This window comes from Lampetra planeri, chromosome 20 (genome assembly GCF_965212315.1).
Source record: "Lampetra planeri chromosome 20, kcLamPlan1.2.h2, whole genome shotgun sequence".
Taxonomy (NCBI): domain Eukaryota; kingdom Metazoa; phylum Chordata; class Hyperoartia; order Petromyzontiformes; family Petromyzontidae; genus Lampetra; species Lampetra planeri.
In genome coordinates, this window is record NC_136126.1 from 4,467,381 (window position 1) to 4,484,524 (window position 17,144).

At 47.2% G+C, this 17,144-nt stretch overlaps 2 protein-coding genes across 4 annotated transcripts in view; both read left to right on the forward strand.

Moving 5' to 3' along the window:
- EXD3 (exonuclease 3'-5' domain containing 3) overlaps window positions 1-2,821 on the forward strand; it is a 94,455-nt gene extending 91,634 nt beyond the window's left edge. For all 3 annotated transcript variants that reach the window (XM_078603311.1, XM_078603313.1, XM_078603312.1), the window contains 2 exons: window positions 133-343; window positions 2,082-2,821. In XM_078603311.1, the coding sequence (XP_078459437.1) occupies window positions 133-343; window positions 2,082-2,440 (570 nt within the window). In that variant the 3' untranslated portion in view covers window positions 2,441-2,821. The remainder of the gene's footprint in view (window positions 1-132; window positions 344-2,081) is intronic.
- An 8,145-nt stretch (window positions 2,822-10,966) lies between these two features.
- NRARP (NOTCH regulated ankyrin repeat protein) lies at window positions 10,967-15,158 on the forward strand. The gene has a single exon (XM_078603315.1). It carries the CDS (start codon window positions 11,503-11,505, stop codon window positions 11,851-11,853), a length of 351 nt encoding a protein of 116 aa, XP_078459441.1. The 5' UTR covers window positions 10,967-11,502; the 3' UTR covers window positions 11,854-15,158.
- Window positions 15,159-17,144: the final 1,986 nt, after the last annotated feature.

Here is a 17,144-nt window from a genome sequence, read left to right on the forward strand (position 1 = left end):
TTAAACGTTGACAGCTTACAGTACTGATAACTCGTGTTGGAAAGCGTTACATAATCCATGCTGTAGGTGTGACTTTTTCCAACTTGTTTTTTTTTTATATCATTGTCGTTTTTTTATGGCGCTGGAACGCAGGTCTGCAACGGCAACCGCTACATGAAGATTTCGGGAGCAGACATGGCCAGGGCGGCTGTGACGAGGAGGGAGCTGCTGCGAGCAACGACGGGACTGGTCGATCCCGAGCCGGGCTACGGCGGCGTACTCGGAGATGACCTCGCGGACGAGGCCCAGGGCTGCGTCGAGCCCGGCGGTGTACGTTGGTCACCGGCGGTGGCTCCAACCCAAGGTGAGGCGTGGAACCCTGGCTCGCGTGTGTCGACGCTGTCAAAATAATTTCACAACATTTCAAGATCAGAAAGGTGGAGAATGAGCGCCGAAAACTTTGGCAAGCGTTTCGAGGTTACACTGCCCTCGGTGTTGTCAGATTTTAGTTGAAGATTTGGCAGCTTCTTTGCTCGCGCAACGCCAATGGTACTGCAGGCAGATGTGGTGGCTCTTAAAGTGCACGCACACCTCCTCTGTACTTCTCACAGTTGTGCAGAGGTAATTGTGTATAGAAACATAACTACGGTGGGGAGCATTGACACAACAGTTAGCATACTGCTCTGTGAACCCAGCGACCTAAGTTTGATTCCCGGCAATGGCTACCATTAGTCGTGAGCGATATCTAAACTAGTCCTGTCCCCACCTCCCACCCTTCGGCATCCCACAATTACCAGTGTGGTGATGTACAGCTAAACAACCCCTATAACTGACGTGGAAAAGGAATTCCTTCATACAGCAGTGGATTGACAAAATGTTATACATTATTGTTACTGTCTAGGGGATGGGTGGAGCATTACAATCTAAGCAATTATGAGTAAGGAATTGTCTCCTTGAGGCTGTACTCTATGTTAGTGAACTATGTGAAGTAAGTGCCTCATCGTCTAATGTATCACATTTTACTGCAGGGAGTAGCCCAGGACCGGTCCATATATCACCCTCTACCAATGTTACCCATGAGTCAGAAATCAAACTTACGTCGCACAGGTGCGTCGCGCAGGGCGCTAACCACTGCAATACCGTTTCATGTCACATTACCTTTATTACCCCCCCCCCCCCGCCGAGTCGTGATTCCATAATTCATAAGCAAGTCGATAACTTCCTTTTGCCACTTTTTCTGGAAATGCTTTTCTTTAATTCTCAAAAACGAAAAATGTCACCATTTGCTTTGCAAGATTTTTCCCATCGCCTCCCGTAGTGGATTTGGGCCTGAACGCCTGGGACACGCTGCCACAAACAGCAGCCTTAACAGAGACGTCTCTCGACTTTTGCCGCGTCAATATTTGTTCACCTGAGTTGCCAAAAAGCCACACGGCAAACACGCCGGGAGGAGGTGCCCCAACAGACACTCGGCTTCAAACGAGAGCCCTGTTTGGTCCTCCGGTCGGGCTGAGAGCTTGGGCCACAGCGTTCTCTCATGGGCGCAAAATCGTAGCACAGCTCAAGGCTTGCCTTCTTTCGCCGTAGACTTGACAAAAATCCACATTGGCCCCAGTCGTTTACTGACATGAGGGCGCGAACATCCACAGGTCTGATGTTGAGTGTGTTTAGCGGATGTCAATAAAAGTTAGCCGTGTTTGTCAAGAGCCTCTTGCTTGTTGAGTATGGTGGGAATTGGACTTGGGTGAACAATTTTCGTGACTGTGCTTGTATTGTTACATATCCATCAGTTTTTTTTCTGGATTTGAATTTTCTGAAAAAAATTCAAGAATAAAACTTGTGTAACTTAACATGTTTGACTTTCTCTTACTGCAAAACTTTAAAAAATGTGTTCTTTTTACAGAATAAAATATACCTTGTATATAAATAAATACTTCCATCAGACTTTTGGAATTACATTGAGGATTTTAATTCAAATGTTGTATTAACCTTGAGACATTTAGAAAAGTTTGAAAATTACCCAAAGCTAAGTTCAGTGTCATGCTATTTATTATGCTTATGATGCCCCGCCTGTACCATGTTTGTCTACTTTACATCTGCAGATTTTGCGGGTAAAAGCTGGCAAGAAGGTGTGGTGGCACTCCCCGTTCCGGAGAAGACGATGTCAAGGGCGAGCGAGAGTTGGTCTTCGCGGACACCACGATACTACCCGGCCTGCTTCGTGGAGAATCAAGAACTTGATGCAAACACGGCATCATTCGCAAACGGAACCGCGCTCCTGGCCGAGGCAATTCCCCAAGGTGTCTTGGAAACGGTGCAGTTCTTTTACTGCTGCGTAACTTGCGGGAAGGTGTTCTGGGAGGGGTCGCACTTTTCTCGCATCCTCTCGCAGTTTGCCGATGTGCTGTCCACGGAAGGCGACACCTCCACGTTTTACGAGTGGGTGTTGCAACAAAAATAATTACGCTTAAAATTGTTCGGTTGCGTTCAACGGTTGAAGAAATCTTTCTTGGTGTTACGTTAGTTTTAAAGTCTTAAAACTTACAAATTTTAAGGTCGTCTTATTTGTCTATTAAAAATTAAAGAATTCTTTCTAATTTTTTTAAATTGTTTAATATGAAACCAAAGTTTTGTGGGATGGTTTTAAGCATGGTTTAATCTTTATTAACAGTCGGATGTTTTGGTTTTGAGTGTAAAAGTTATCCAGAAGACTTAAGCAGCCAATGTACATCTGCATTTGCTTAAAGCTGTTACTCTAGGTTTATGGCAAACATCACAACACGATTTACATTGTTTTGTGATAAGAATCTGGTGATGAAAATAAACGCTTTTGGTGCTTTCATATTGTTCCAGAATTCTGTCCACTGACACTGGTTGTGATGAGGTCAAATGTCTTTATCTCGGCATAGCATATGCTCAGCAGATAAAGCTGAATCCACAAATGCTTTCTTGCCTGCGTTTTGCAGCACACTGATGTTTCAGTATCAGAGTTGCAAAAATTTCAAACTTTGGTGAATTCCCATTGTGCTGTTTCGGGTCAAAAGGTGCATGCCCTGAGTTTAGTATTTCTGAAATGAAAGCTTATGCTAAACTGCAACGATGTGTGTACATCTCCGTTCTCTTTATACAGCTTAATGATTGCATCCAGTGTGCTGATTTTGGCTGCTACAGACATGGAATATTATAAAATAATTAAATGTTAAAAGAATTATATTTCTTTACACGTGCAAACATTTTGCTGTATCTGCAATTTTCACATCCCCTGGATCATAGCAAATCACTCAAATGTGCCTGCCGAGAACATGCCTATATATATAATTTTTTTATCAGCTTTATTTGGAAAACAGCAGCGCAGTGGTTCGCACACCACGCCACAAACCCCCGGCTGCTCAGTTCGATTCCCAGCTACGGCCAACATCGTTGACGAGCGATATCGGAACCGGTACCCACAGCCCACCCTACTTCACCAACCTGCACCGACCAGCATCGACCAGCATGGTGAAATATGGTCAAACAGCCCGACCAATGCGGTGCGTGCGGGAGGCGTTCATCCAGCAATGGTTTAACAAAGAGCTCCATATTGTCGTGTCCATACCAAATCCAGATGACGTGAATCAACCCACACCAGTCAGCTTTTCAGATACAGCCCCTTACAAGGGCACCAGCCTGCAGAGGCACGCGCACTCAATCGGGCATTGGCACAACCGCAGCAGACCTCGTTCACTTAGCTTTACATTTGTTCCACATTCGTAAAGATAGGGGAGCCCTAAGGACCAGCACAGATGTGGAATGTTACATGTGGCAACGTCTCTCCCCCCTCCACCCCTGCAAACGCTTCAAACACTGCTGCTTCACAAAAACCGAGTGTAAAGACCCAACTATTTTTGATCTGCCAAGACCTCTGAAAATTATCAGCGTTCTTTGCTCAGCCACAGTGACTTCTTGTGTTTAAACTCAGCTGGAGATTTCTTACCCCCCCTCTACCCTACAGTAAATGCACATGTTGTTTTGGGTTTATAACTCGGGAGCTACCGAACAATTTTTCAAGCCATATAATACCCCATTATATTTATCCTTATCTCAATCAGGCATCTGCTCCGTAGTGCATTGTACAGTGACTTGCATATGCAGCTCACTTTTTTTTTTCACTTGCGTGACGAGTGATGAGCCGATGCAGCCGACTAGAGTTTGCTTAATAACAGGGAACCGAGGGGGGTGGGGTATTGTATTTCAAAAGGTTGCAGGTTTTAAAATTGTGTTTGTCTGTTTGTCTCATTATTCTCGTATGGCTTTTGCGGCCCTTTTATATCTTACCCAGCGGATTCGCCCTCTGCAACCACAGAGCCACTGCGATTGGGAAGCCTTGGTTCTTCGTCTCTGTGAAACGCCTCGCCGATGGAGTTTGCGTTGTGTGTGTCTCTTTCTCTCCGTGGTGGCGTGGATTTTTCTCCGGGTCCTTCGGGTTTTCTCTCCACATTTAGAAACATGTTTTTAGAGTATTTGGGCTGATATATATTTCCACATAAGGCCACTTCGTTGAGCTATCATTTGTGATAGCCAGATCGCTTCTGAAAAATAGCTATATAGCTCAGTGGGCCTTGTTAAAATAAAATAGAAAATAGTGATAATGCAAGCAGTGCGTCAAGGGACAACACCAAACTCTAGCCCACAACTACAATCTTTTAGGTTTTGTTCACCCCTTCTTCCCACAAAGCCTGCAAGTGCCCCAGCCCCGCATTACAGTGCGTGCCTGTGCGTTGCTAAACGTTGGGTGTAATTCCTCGGGTAATTAGGGGCAGGTTTATACCACAGTGCGTGCATTGGGGTGTAAAATACGACGTTTCACCCACTCCACCCGCCCATTCTCCATTCTGCTCTCTTTCGACACTGGTGGGTTCCAACACAATCCAGCTCACAACCAGATCAGAAAGATATGTGGCCGGTCCTAAAAACCACAACATAAATTGGGATTTTTTTTCTTTCGAAAATGTCCTACCAACCCAAAAAAGCTCAGTGGGAGGAAGTTTTCTCTGGCACAGGGTCCGTCTAAACTCGCGTTGGCCTCTATTGTGTGAAAACACCACAGATGATGGATTCGTGTTGATTGTCAAGAGAAGGGCCAGTCCAGCTCTTCACACCTTTTGCCCATCCCACTCTCTCCTTGCAGCCACCGCCGTATTGGAAGGGAAAGAGGGCCACAAACCTTGCCCACAATACCGCACTGAAAGAGCCCCCCTCTCATTCCTCCAAGCAGGCAAGGCAGGCGAGGCAAGGGGCATCCTTCTTGTACTCACAACCCGAGCACACCCCACCCAAGGCAACAAACAGCGTCGTTCGTGCACAACGCCGGGCAGCCCAACAGATGCGCGACCATCGTTCGGCGCGCCGATGGGAACCAGAGCGGGAGATTTTCCCACGCCTTGACGTCACCGCCGACATACCAGCAGCAGCAGCAGCGTCGTGCAAAGGGAGAGAGGAGAGAGAGAACGGAGGCGGACCGAGAGAGCGAGGAGGTTGGGTGGTGGGGGGGGGTGCTGAACGCGTGGATGGTGGTGGGGGGAGTAAGGCGGAGGAGGTGGGGGGTGGAGGTTGTGGTGGGTGGGGGGAGGGGCGGTCACAACCGCAGGCCACGCCTACTCAGCATTCGCTGGCCGACCAATGGGGTTGCAGAGCCCCACCGGCCGAGGGAGAATCTCACGGAGCGACGCGCCCATTGGCTGCCGCGAGGGGAGAGGAATGCGAAGTTCCCACGCCCAGCGGTGAAATTCAACGCGGGGAGCGGCAACTCGATACAGTGGCCGTGGTGGCCGTGGGCCGCGGCTTCTGTCTTCATCGCTCTCTCCCGTGTGTTGCGTGTGGGTAGGAGGAGCAGGAGATGCAGGAGAAGCACCCGCGAGATGAATGAAATTTCGCGCTCCTTTTTTGTGTCCTGGGGGGTGGGGTGGTGGTGTAGGATGCGTAGTTAAATCTTAACTTAAAGCTTTCGTGACTGCGGGAATTCATATTCTTTGGGTCTTTCGGTAAAGTCACGTAGATGGGTTCAAAGAAAATAAAAACTGCCCATATTTTTATTATTTTTTGGTTATTTTCTTTGAACCTATCTACGTGACTTTACCGAAAGACCCAAAGAATAGGATGCGTAATTGTCAACCCGTACGGTCGAACCCCGTAATCTTGTACAGGGAAATATTATTTGGAGGTCCATGCGGTGTGCAGCCGTTTCAATACGTTTGCAAAAAAACAAGTTTTTGTCTTGTTTGTGTTTCTTTGCAGGAGGAACGTTGATATTTATAAGGGCACGGGGTGACCAATGAGCTGTGAATTGGTCTGTAATAAGTAAGAGGCACTGACAAGGGGTTGACAGCGATGAGAATGTGTTGTGGTTTCAGTCGAGATGTTAACTCCATCGCCTGGTGTGCAGAAAGTCGTCGGGTCAGAATATTTGTAGCAGAGGAATCCGAAGAGCTGTAAAGTAATGTTTCACATGTCTAGTAGGGGTGGGTAAGAAAGTTACAACAACGAACAACACAAAAACACGAAAAATTTCGATTTAAAGCTTTCGTGACTGCAGGGATTCATCTTCTTGGTTCTTTTGGTAAAGTCACGTAGACGGGAAGTAATAAAATAATACAAATTTTACAATTAAATTCTCACGACGTTTCGATTGCAACACAAGCAATCATCAGGTGTGAAAACCACAGCAAAAAAAACGCCACTTTAAAAAATATATATTGCTGTGGTTTTCACACCTGATGATGATTGCTTGTGTTGCAATCGAAACGTGAGAATTTTCTTGTTTTAATTTTATTATTTCCCTTCTACGTTAATTTACCGAAAGAACCAATAAAAAACACGATAGTTTGCGTGTCCTCTCTTCCCGTGGTCGAGTGGATTTTTTTTCTTTCCGGGTCCTGCGGTTTTTGCTTCTACACATATATATAAAGACGCTTTTGGCGTATTTGGCTGCTCTACATTTCCACTTTATAAGGCACTTAATTAAACAATCAATTCTGATAGCCAGGTCGCTTCTGAAAAAGATCGATATAGCTCAAGAGGGCCTTACCTGGCTAAAGTAAAAACTAAAAAATGTGTTCAGTTATGCACTCCGCTGGTGTACCAAGCAAACGCATCAGGTGCATATCAACGGGGCGATGTGCAAGCCACATCTCTCCCTTCGTAAATGTGGAAATTAGAAGTCATGATCTGCGGGTAGAGTGTGATTGTGGCCGTGCTGCCTAAACTATGGAACCATTTACATTGAGATCTCTTTTACCAGTGGCAAAATAAAGTAGTAGGTTTTTACCCTTTTAAACTGGTACAAAACTGACACCTTTATTCAAGGCATCATGTTTGCAATAACCACAACACAAGTAGTCAAAAAAGCAACTCTGATAATGAAGTTGATTGGACTAGGCTCTAAAGAAAGCCGTCTCGGGTGTGGACCAATCACCTTCAAGGACAGTGCATATTATTATCATTATCAGAGTTGATTCTTTTTGTTTGCTTTTTTGACTACTTGTGTTGTGGTTATTGCAAACATGATGCCTGGAATAAAGGTGTCAGTTTTGTACCAGTTTAAAAGGGTAAAAACCTACTACTATGGAGCCATATTCAGCACTGCAGTAATCCCATAGAGGCACGTGGACTCGAGGATACATTAAAGACAAACACCAAGGTGCAAGTGGCCATACAACACAAACTCGACTATATTTAAATCCTTTATATTAAGTTCACTTGCTTGCGCGCTTACGCGCGTGCAAACATTTCGGTCGTTTTTTAACCCACTTCCCGTGATCCAATCGAGCTGACATTTTGCACACAGACTCGTTGTGCGTGACAATTTTTTCGTGAAAATTTTTTTCCAAAATTTTACACTTTTTAGGAAAAAAGAAATTATATTTAATTACCAATTGCTTAATGGTGGCAGGCAATCATCTGACCCATAGGTGGCAGCCATCTCAAGCCAGAGGACGAGAGGACTCTAGCCGCCACGCATATAAAGGATTTATAGTGAAAAACTTAGTTTTTACGGGTTAATTTTTTTGTTATAAATCACCGCAGTCTGCGCTCCTTCATTGGCGGAATCGCTAAAACTCGACGAACTCTCCCCTCCCAGCCCTCTCGTGGCCAGCAAACCTCAATATTGGCGTTGACCTCCTGAACATTAGTTTTACACAGGACACTGTCAGCCTCCGATTACGGAATCAGCCATTTCATATCTTTAACTCGTAAGGGGACATCCATTCAGTACGCATGGAGGGGGGTGAACCCAAATGCGTACCCTTGCGTATGGGGGGGTCTATTGACAATGTACGCATAGGAAACGGTGGGGGGGGGGGTGTGAAGCCTCGATAATAATTTGTCTACATTGTCCTTCAAATGAGTTAGATAGTCCGGCGGTGGACTGTCTGTTTGCTTAAACACGTGAATATTATTCATCCTTGATCGTTTCTGGGTGGATTAAATATCGGCCGTTCTATAGGATGGGGGGGTGTAAAAAGTCCGCGTGCGTACAGGGAGGGGGGTGAGGGGTCACGTTTTGACAGATTTTTGCGTACCTACTAAGTGGATGGCCCCCGGCGGTTTCCTTCACAGTAAGCTTCATCGTCAGCCATGTCAATCCACTGCTGGATGAAGGCCTTCCCAAGCTATTGGCCGTGCCTCATGGTCCAACAATGCAGCGAGCACCTTTCACGCGAAAGCCAATCTCATTGCTCCATCTCCGCGGGGGATTTATTCCTGGGCACTGTTTCCTGCTTTTGGTTGCTTCTGGGTTATTTTTGCCCACTGGCCATAATCACTTGGAGTGAGCTGTCTTGCTTTCCGAACAGCTCAGAATCAGAATCTTTATTCTGGAGGAATCCAGTGAGCGATAAAGCTCTTTTTCACACATGTCCAGTTGAGGTACAATCGTTCGCTCTGAGTAATGTACATACATCACGAGCAAAATATATTAACATGATGCTGGCAGACTCCCATAAACATAGCACAATAACACAAATAACGTTTTTGATGTGCTATTAAGAAGGGCCATTTCCCAAAACGTTGCCTATTATATATTTACTGTTAAGGCAAAAGTGTTTTTGACAAATGTGGAGTGAGCTTGTGCATCACTGTCAAAGCAACATCACCACATAATTAGTAAATGTTCATGTACCAGTGTTAATTACTGGAATTAACATTGAGCAATTCATTTCAATGATGCTATGAATTTTGGGATTAAACTCCAGATTGCACACTGCATGTTTAAAGTTTGAATTTTGATAACAACCAAACTTTCTGTAAATTGGTTTCCAACATCACGTAGTATTTAAAAATCAATGTTTTAATTTATTATCAACACAATCATTGCCATTTATATTGCCATCACAAAATGCCTGCATAGTTTATTGTTTAAGCACAAATGTACGTTGAGTTCCCCTTTGTAATTTACAGCAATTTAAGGTAGGAATTGCTGAACGTGCTTTTTATGGTTTTAGGAAACTAACCACTACCCTTTTAATGTATAAACCTATCTTAATATAACAACATTCTAACAATGCACAGTCTTCATGGCAGGCTCCTCCCTCTCGTCTGTAACCTTAATGATACGTTAAGAAATCCTATGTAAAATGCACGATTTTAAAAGACACTGAGAAGATGAGAAACGCCTGGATGAAGGTTTGAAGTGCAGTGCGCTAACCGCCGTACCACCGCTCTCTCCATACATTACAAGGTAAAGGTACAGCCCTGCAATTGCTCGCTCACGCCACTGCTGGCGGAAGGGCATCCACTTAATTGGAGCACTGGAGAGCGCCTCTAGATGGTATTTGGCCTACTCTTCCACGTTGGCCACATTAAACCACACCGCACGCGAGTGTGACAATCACTAACAACCACCACGGTGACAGCATCGAACGTGTTCATGTCGGGTGTTACACGGCATATCGGGTGAATTGACTAACCGAACAATGTGCGAATTAACTAACGTGTGTCATTCATTCAAACATAACTCCCACTTATTATTTATGTTATTAACATCGCCAGTAATACGTGTGTGCGGGTAGGTTACATACGGTACGGTAATACGCAACCAGTTATCATTTGTTAAGTGAAGAGCGGCGTGGGGCTGGTTCTGGTGGGGCTGGTGGTGGTTGGGGGTGGTGGTGGCGCTGGTGGTGGTTGTTGTGGTGGTTGAGGCTGGTGGTGGTGGGGGCTGATAGTGGTGGTTGGGGGTGGTGGTGGCGCTGGTTGTGGTTGTTGGGACTGGTGGTGGTGGTGGTTGTGGTGGTTGAAGCTGGTGGTGGGGGGGGGGGGCTGATGGTGGTGGTGGGACTGGTGGTGGTTGTGGTGGTGGTGGTTGTTTGGGCTGGTGGTGGTTGGGGCTGGTGGTGGGGGCTGCTGGTGGTGGGGCTCGTGGTGGTGGTGGTTGGAGCTGGTGGTGGTTGGGGCTGGTGGTGGTGGTTGGGGCTGGTGGTGGTGGTGGTGGTTGGGGATAGTGGTGGTGGTTGGGGCTAGTGGTGGTGGTGGGGGCTGATGGTGGTGGGCTGGTGGTGGTGGTTGGGGCTGGTGGTGGTTGGGGCTAGTGATGGTGGTGGGGGTGGTGGTGGGGCTGATGGTTGGAGCTGGTGGTGGTTGGGGCTGGTGGTGGTTGGGGCTAGTGGTGGTGGTGGGGGTGGTAGTTGGGGCTGGTGGTGGTTGGGGCTGGTGGTGGTGGTGGGGGTGGTGGTGGGGCTGGTGGTTGGGGCTGGTGGTGGTTGGGGCTGGTGGTGGTGGTGGGGCTGGTGGTGGTGGTTGAGGCTGGGGCTGGTGGTGGTGGGGCTGGTAGTTGGGGTTGGTGGTGGTGGGGGCTGGTGGTGGTGGGGGCTGATGGTGGTGCTTGGGGTCTCCGCAGCACGGTTTAGAAACAGCGACGTCTGTGCGGCGCGACAGAGGAGACCGCCGTAGGGGGTGGCTGGGGTGAACCTCTTCTCCATTGAAACCCCCGACCACCGCCACCAGCCCCCCAGCGTTAAAAAGCCCCGCGTCTGTCTGCGGAGTTCCCACAGACCGCAGTGCACAGCGAGGCGCCCTTCACGCACCCCCCCTCCTCCATCTCCCCACGTTTTTTTTGGGGAATTAAAAAATCATAAAGCGCGCTACTTGTGAAGTGGCGCAGGCGGTGAGGAAATTGGCGCCGGGAGCTTTGGGGAGGAACGCTCAAGAAGTCCACCGAAGTCGAGTGAAGACCGAGACAGAACCGAGTTAAACGACGCCGCCGGACAACAAGGACGAGCGAGTGAACTGAGAGAACAAGAAGGAGGAGGAGGAAGGCTTGGACGAGAAAATAAGAAACCCAGAGCGACTCGGCACGTGTGCGGCGGTGCCGGTGGTGGTGGTGACAATACTGGGGGTGGTGGTGGTGTGGGTGGCCCCGTCCATCATTTACCAAAAACCCAAGTGAGAGAGTGCCACCAAAAGCCATCTCCTCGTTCGCTTCCGACCGTGGGTGAGGTGAGCGAGAGGGCCCACGCACACGTGTGTGGTGGGGTGGCCGTGGCGACCATGAGCCAAGCTGAGATGCCCTCCTGCTCCTCCTCCTCCTCGTACCAGCGCATCTTCCAGGAGGCGGTGAGTCGAGGTGACACCAGCAAGCTCCAGGCCCTCCTGCAAGACGCCACGGCCGGTGCCGGCGAACAGTTCAACGTGAACTCGTTTTTCGGCCCCGAGGGCCAGACGGCTCTTCATCGCTCGGTCATCGCGGGCAACTTGGAGCTCGTGAAACTCCTCGTGCAGTTCGGGGCTGACCCCAGGTTGGCCACGCGTGACGGGTGGAGCGCCCTGCACATCGCAGCCTTCGGAGGACACCAGGACATCGTCCTGTACCTCATCAACAGCGGCACGAGGCGACGGTAGCGAGGGGAGAGGGAGGGAGGGGAGGGGGGAAAGTCGCCTTCCTTACCCCGAGCTCCTTGTCCTGTTGCCGTACGGTCTCGCGTCGGTGCCATCGCTCGTTGTTGTGTGGACAGGGTGGTGGTGGTTGTGGAGCGACCCCCTTCAAGCTGCTGCTGCCTCTGCCATGTGGACATCAAACCCGCGACTGGCGACTGAGCAGCGCCACCAGCAGCAGCAGCAGCAACATCATCGGTGGCGGAGGCAGTAAGCAAGCTTAGCACTACTATAAGCTGAGCACCACGTCAAAACAAGCCACCACCACCATCTCATCAACATCATCATCGTCGTCGTCGTCTCACCCAGGACAATTTCACTCGAGCGCCAAGCTTTCGTTCAACGCGTGTTGTGTTTTGTTGTTGTTGAAGTTCGGCTCCGTCTTCCCCAACCCACCGGCTGCCAACTGAAGTTGAAGCCGGACAAGGAGCGGACCCACGCCTGGGTAGCTGGTATCGAAGCAGCGTAAGAGGCCTATTGCAAGGAAGGGGGCCAGCACCTACAGCCGAGAGAATGTGCGAGGTATCTCTCCGTCCCTTACACGTGGCCAGCGTCCTGCAAGACGGCGGATACAGCCAAGCTGTCAATCGTCTCGGTGCTGGGGACGGGGTCCTTTGTGTACCGCCGCTTCCAGCCACCAAAAGAAAGACCTCATCGGTGACAGTGGCGGTGGTGGTGTTCGCATTTGAGATTTATTTAAAAACGTGGTTAACGAGTTTCGGCCAGAATGCGCCGATGAAAGGTGTTGGACTTCCTCCGGCTGGCGAATAATGATTTGTTTTCTGTTTGTTTAAGACTTGTTTTTGTTTTTCCGATATCGTTGTTTTTTTCAAGCGGACCAGCCTCATCCCCTGCACGCTATCTCGGAAAATCTGCACGACCACATCCTTCACAAGTGGCTGTATAGATGAACGCGATAGAATTATCCTGGGTCGGAATGTTAGACGCGACTTGGACACTTGCGCGGACCAATTGCGCCACCTCTGAGCGAGAAGTCCTCTTGCCTGCAACGCAGATAACACGAATAGGTTTTTAGCCTTTTAACTATTTAAAACAAAAAGTAACCTTTTCCTCCATCCCAAAAGTGTCAACGGACGGGACTTTGTAATGCGTAGGCAGTTTTGACATTTCGCGAGCATCTCTTTCCGAGCCGATTTCCCAACATCTCCCCAATTTTCCCGATCACCCCCCCCCTTTCCAAAAAAAAACCTTACGATAGCTGCTATTTGTGTGCGAAAACTTAACAGAAAGACTGGCCTTAAAAATACGATCACTCTACCTCGACCCGCGTATGGTTGTGATAAGGAATTTACTGGGCAGTGTGTATGTACAATGCTTATACAAAGTGACCAGGTCACGGATGGGTGTTTGTGTGCACAGACACAATATGTTGATTGACATTGACTAAATCTCAAGTCGCGGAGGTGGTGGCGGGGGGGGCACCTGATGTTTTGGTATTTTTTTTTTACATTTGTCCGCTAATAACAGAAAATTAAATGTCAAACGAAAGCCTAAAACCTTTAAAACGCGCAACTTTTAATGCAGTATTTTAATTCAGCGCATAATCAAATGTAGGTTCTACCTTTCATTATTTTTTGTGTTGTTGTTCACACGGTAAATAAACATCCGTAACATATCTACAGCGTGCCGAAGAATGTGTGTGTGTGCGTGTGAACGGCCCGTGTGTTGTTCCGATTCTAGATTTGAAGCCTTCGTGACTGCAAGGATTCATACTCTTAGGTTTTTCCGGTAAAGTCACGTGGGTAAAAATAAAAATAAATAAATAAAAGAATAGAAATAATCATAGAAATAAAATCATAAATCACGTAGGTAAATATTAAATTCAAATTAATGTTCCGATGTTCAGGTTCATGCAGCACCCTATTCTCTGGATTCTAAGACGCACTTTTCCTCCCCCCTGTATTTTAAAAACGAAACTTGAGGGATGCTTCTTATAACCCGGCAGGTGTGTGTGTGACCATATTTGCAGAACTTTATATTCACACTCGGGCACGTGGTTGTTGTTTTTTGGTGCGTCTTGATTACTTTCCGGAGAATTTGGCAGAACACATCTGGGTTCATCAATCCAATGGACAGTGGCTTGTTTTTTTTAATAAAGTAACCGTAACTGGTGTTTTTTGCAATACAGCAAAAATAATCAATAAGTGGCGGCATTTTTGTGAAATGCTCCTTTATAGGAAATGATAATTGCTGTCCCGTGCCACCCCTGATTTAGTGCCCCCGTTTGCGTGAGGTCGCACGTGATGGTTTAATTTTTTACACACACTGCACACATTGATCTTCGTCCTGTAGATGCGAGATGCAGGATTTGCAAACCTGACGACATTGCCGTTGGTTAATGTCTCGTTGTCATTGATGCTGATCGATGTTTGCAGCGAGCACGTACCTTATAACACATTGGATAGGATTTGTTTATTTTGTTTTGACAATGCAAAGAAATGTATAGAATTATAGAGCATTATTAAAAAAACACAAAGAAATGCGCTTTAAGCGTTGGTGCATGTGTGGCGGTATCTTTTTTTTACGCAATGCAAAAACAAATGATGTGCAAATTGCTGTAAAAGAACAACCGTATAATACATTCAATTACTGTCATATTGCGGTTAAACACACAGACACAAGTCCCAACTGTTATGGACATTGCTGTTGCCACACCGACACAGTGTATGTTTTACTTGCGTATTGTATAATGCTATACTGTGTATCGCTTATTGTACGACACCTTGAGTATATTACATACCGTACTTATACTTCCATTGTACCGGGCTGCGTGCAGATTTTGTGAGCACATGCAACAACAACAACCCCTGAAGTTTCACAAAAGTTTTCACGCGCAGTTCGTTGAATGTGCAAAATGTGTCATTTTTTTGTATATGAAAGGGATGCTTTACTTTTTTTGCGTGTGTGGAAAAGGGAGAGACGGGAAAGAACCGCCCCCCCGTACGGAATGATATTGAAACCTGAGACTCGTTAAAGTGTTTCATTTTATATATATAAAAGGTGATTTGAGAGAGAGAGAGAGAAACAACAGTAAAGTTGACGCAACGTTGCACTGACAAGTTGAGCGGTGGTGCTTGATTACGGGAGCAGATTTTGTGTGCGTGTGTGTATCTTGTGTGTGTGTATATATACATTGTACCGTCATAGTTAAGCGACCCTAACTCGTGTTTGCGTCGAGAAGAGAGAGGTGGGCCTTGACGGACGGCTATACGGGCAAATAAAAATGTGCCTTCCAAAAACAACAACAAAAACATGCTTGAACATGGGAGGGTTTTTTTTGTTATTTAAGAAAAAAAAGTAGTGCGTGTATCGTTTTCACATCCAAGAATGCGGTGTCACGAGTATAGTTTAGCCACAGGCAATGACTGTGCTGCTTTGAGTTCGCATGGGGTTCAGTCGGTGCATGGTGCACAAAGCCGCCCCCCGCCAACGCAGCCTCTTCCCCCCCCCCCCACGTGTATAATACGGGGTGATCCATTTACAGAGACCCCACAAAAACATCAACCCTACTTTTCGTCCGGCTGATTTTACCGCACCTATTAAATCTGTGAACGCTCTGCGAGATTACGGAGACGTCGCTTTCACGGCGTTCAATCGCCCGTTTAAAAATAAAAGGGGGGGGGGGATCATTAGAACGCCGTGGGGATATCTTTAAATGGATCGCCCTGTATATCCGTGCAAACGTGTTTCGATCCTGCTTCGACGGCGTGCATGCCGAGTTGGCTGGATGAATTCGGGTCCACGTGGCAGAATTGTCTGTGCACACGTGCACATCACACTCGCTCACATCCCGTAGCTGTCACTTGTCCGAGCAAGGTATAGGAACAAAACAATCGGCCACGATTATGCGTAGAATGTACAGGCACTGCCCATCTTTGTCCATCCACTGCTGGATTAGGGCCTTCCCCGTGCCAGCATGTAGGCCGGGAGGGTTGTTTGACCATACTTCACCATGCTTGTTAGTGCGGGATTGATGAAAGCGGGTGGTCATAGACGTCGGAGCATCGTTCAGGACAATGGATGTTGTTGCACTAACCTTGGCTGGAAAAATTAGCCCCACAGGAGACTTAAAACGCATGTTTTATGCATAGTGGCCACCCTTCCATGCATTATCTCGGGTCAACCTTGCTTAGCTTTAAAGAGCATGCATAACATACATCGACAAAGTGGTGGCAAACTCTATACCACCTTCGAATACATTTTACATAGTTTAATAGCAATACTTAAAAGAGAAATGCAACCTATAGTCTTTTGGGATGTTGCCCATTTTCAAAGCAATAAGGGAAATCGATCTGTGGATGGGCCGTGAACCGAAACGTTGGCGTGTTTTACACAGTGTGTCAAGGTAGTGATTAGGCGTTGATTGCAGTGGCAATGTATGTCTTAGTCTCCTTCAAACCATATGCCAAGGCGGTTCCTTGAGTTTAAATCGAGGTTGAAAAGAACATCTATAGCATTGCACTGAAAGCCTATACGTTTAAGTAATGGTTGCGTGTATAGTTTCACACTTAGCGGACTTCACGTCCAATAAAAAATCACGTAACCTTTAAATGCGGCTGCATTCCCACCAAACAAAAACACGTTTCTCAATTGCACGCTGCGCACAATCAATTCCCCCCCCTCCCGAACGAAGGCGTGCTCACAATCGCGTTGTGTTCATCGTACGCCCCACGGCGAGATCTAGGTTTTTAGAAAGCAAAAGATGAAATTACGCGCTCGTGTTCAGGAAAGTCATTTAAGAACCGTACCCCTAACATTTATATATTTAAAAAGCTAATTGTGAGTCCGGCGTAACCCTTTCTCCGGTCATTACTGTTTCGGGGAAAACGTAATTACGGTAACTAATTGTCGGTTCAGCAGAACTAGTTTCTATTCACATTCGATTAAGGGAACGCATAATTACGGGCGTATTAAGCTACACTCTTGTTTAACGCTACCTGCAGGTGCACTATTCTATCAGCCAGCCAGCCAGCCTCGCAATCTACTGCTGGATGAAGGGGCAGTCCGTGCCGATGATGCCCATGCACGCTCACCACGTGTAATGCACCGTACACTAAAGCACGTGGCTGGCACGTCCGCGTGTGTACACCTTGATATATGAGACACCCGCAGAGGTAGGCAGGTAGGCAAGGCAGTAAGCACACGTGTGGCATTTTGTACAACTTAGTATAGAGTGGAGGCGAATAGCAAGGCAACTCAAGGTAATTCATGAATTGGCAGTCCAAGCCACAGAGTTG

Bases quoted from the DNA above. Each gene is read 5' to 3' on its own strand.
- NRARP (XM_078603315.1), top strand. From the start codon at position 11,503: ATGAGCCAAGCTGAGATGCCCTCCTGCTCCTCCTCCTCCTCGTACCAG.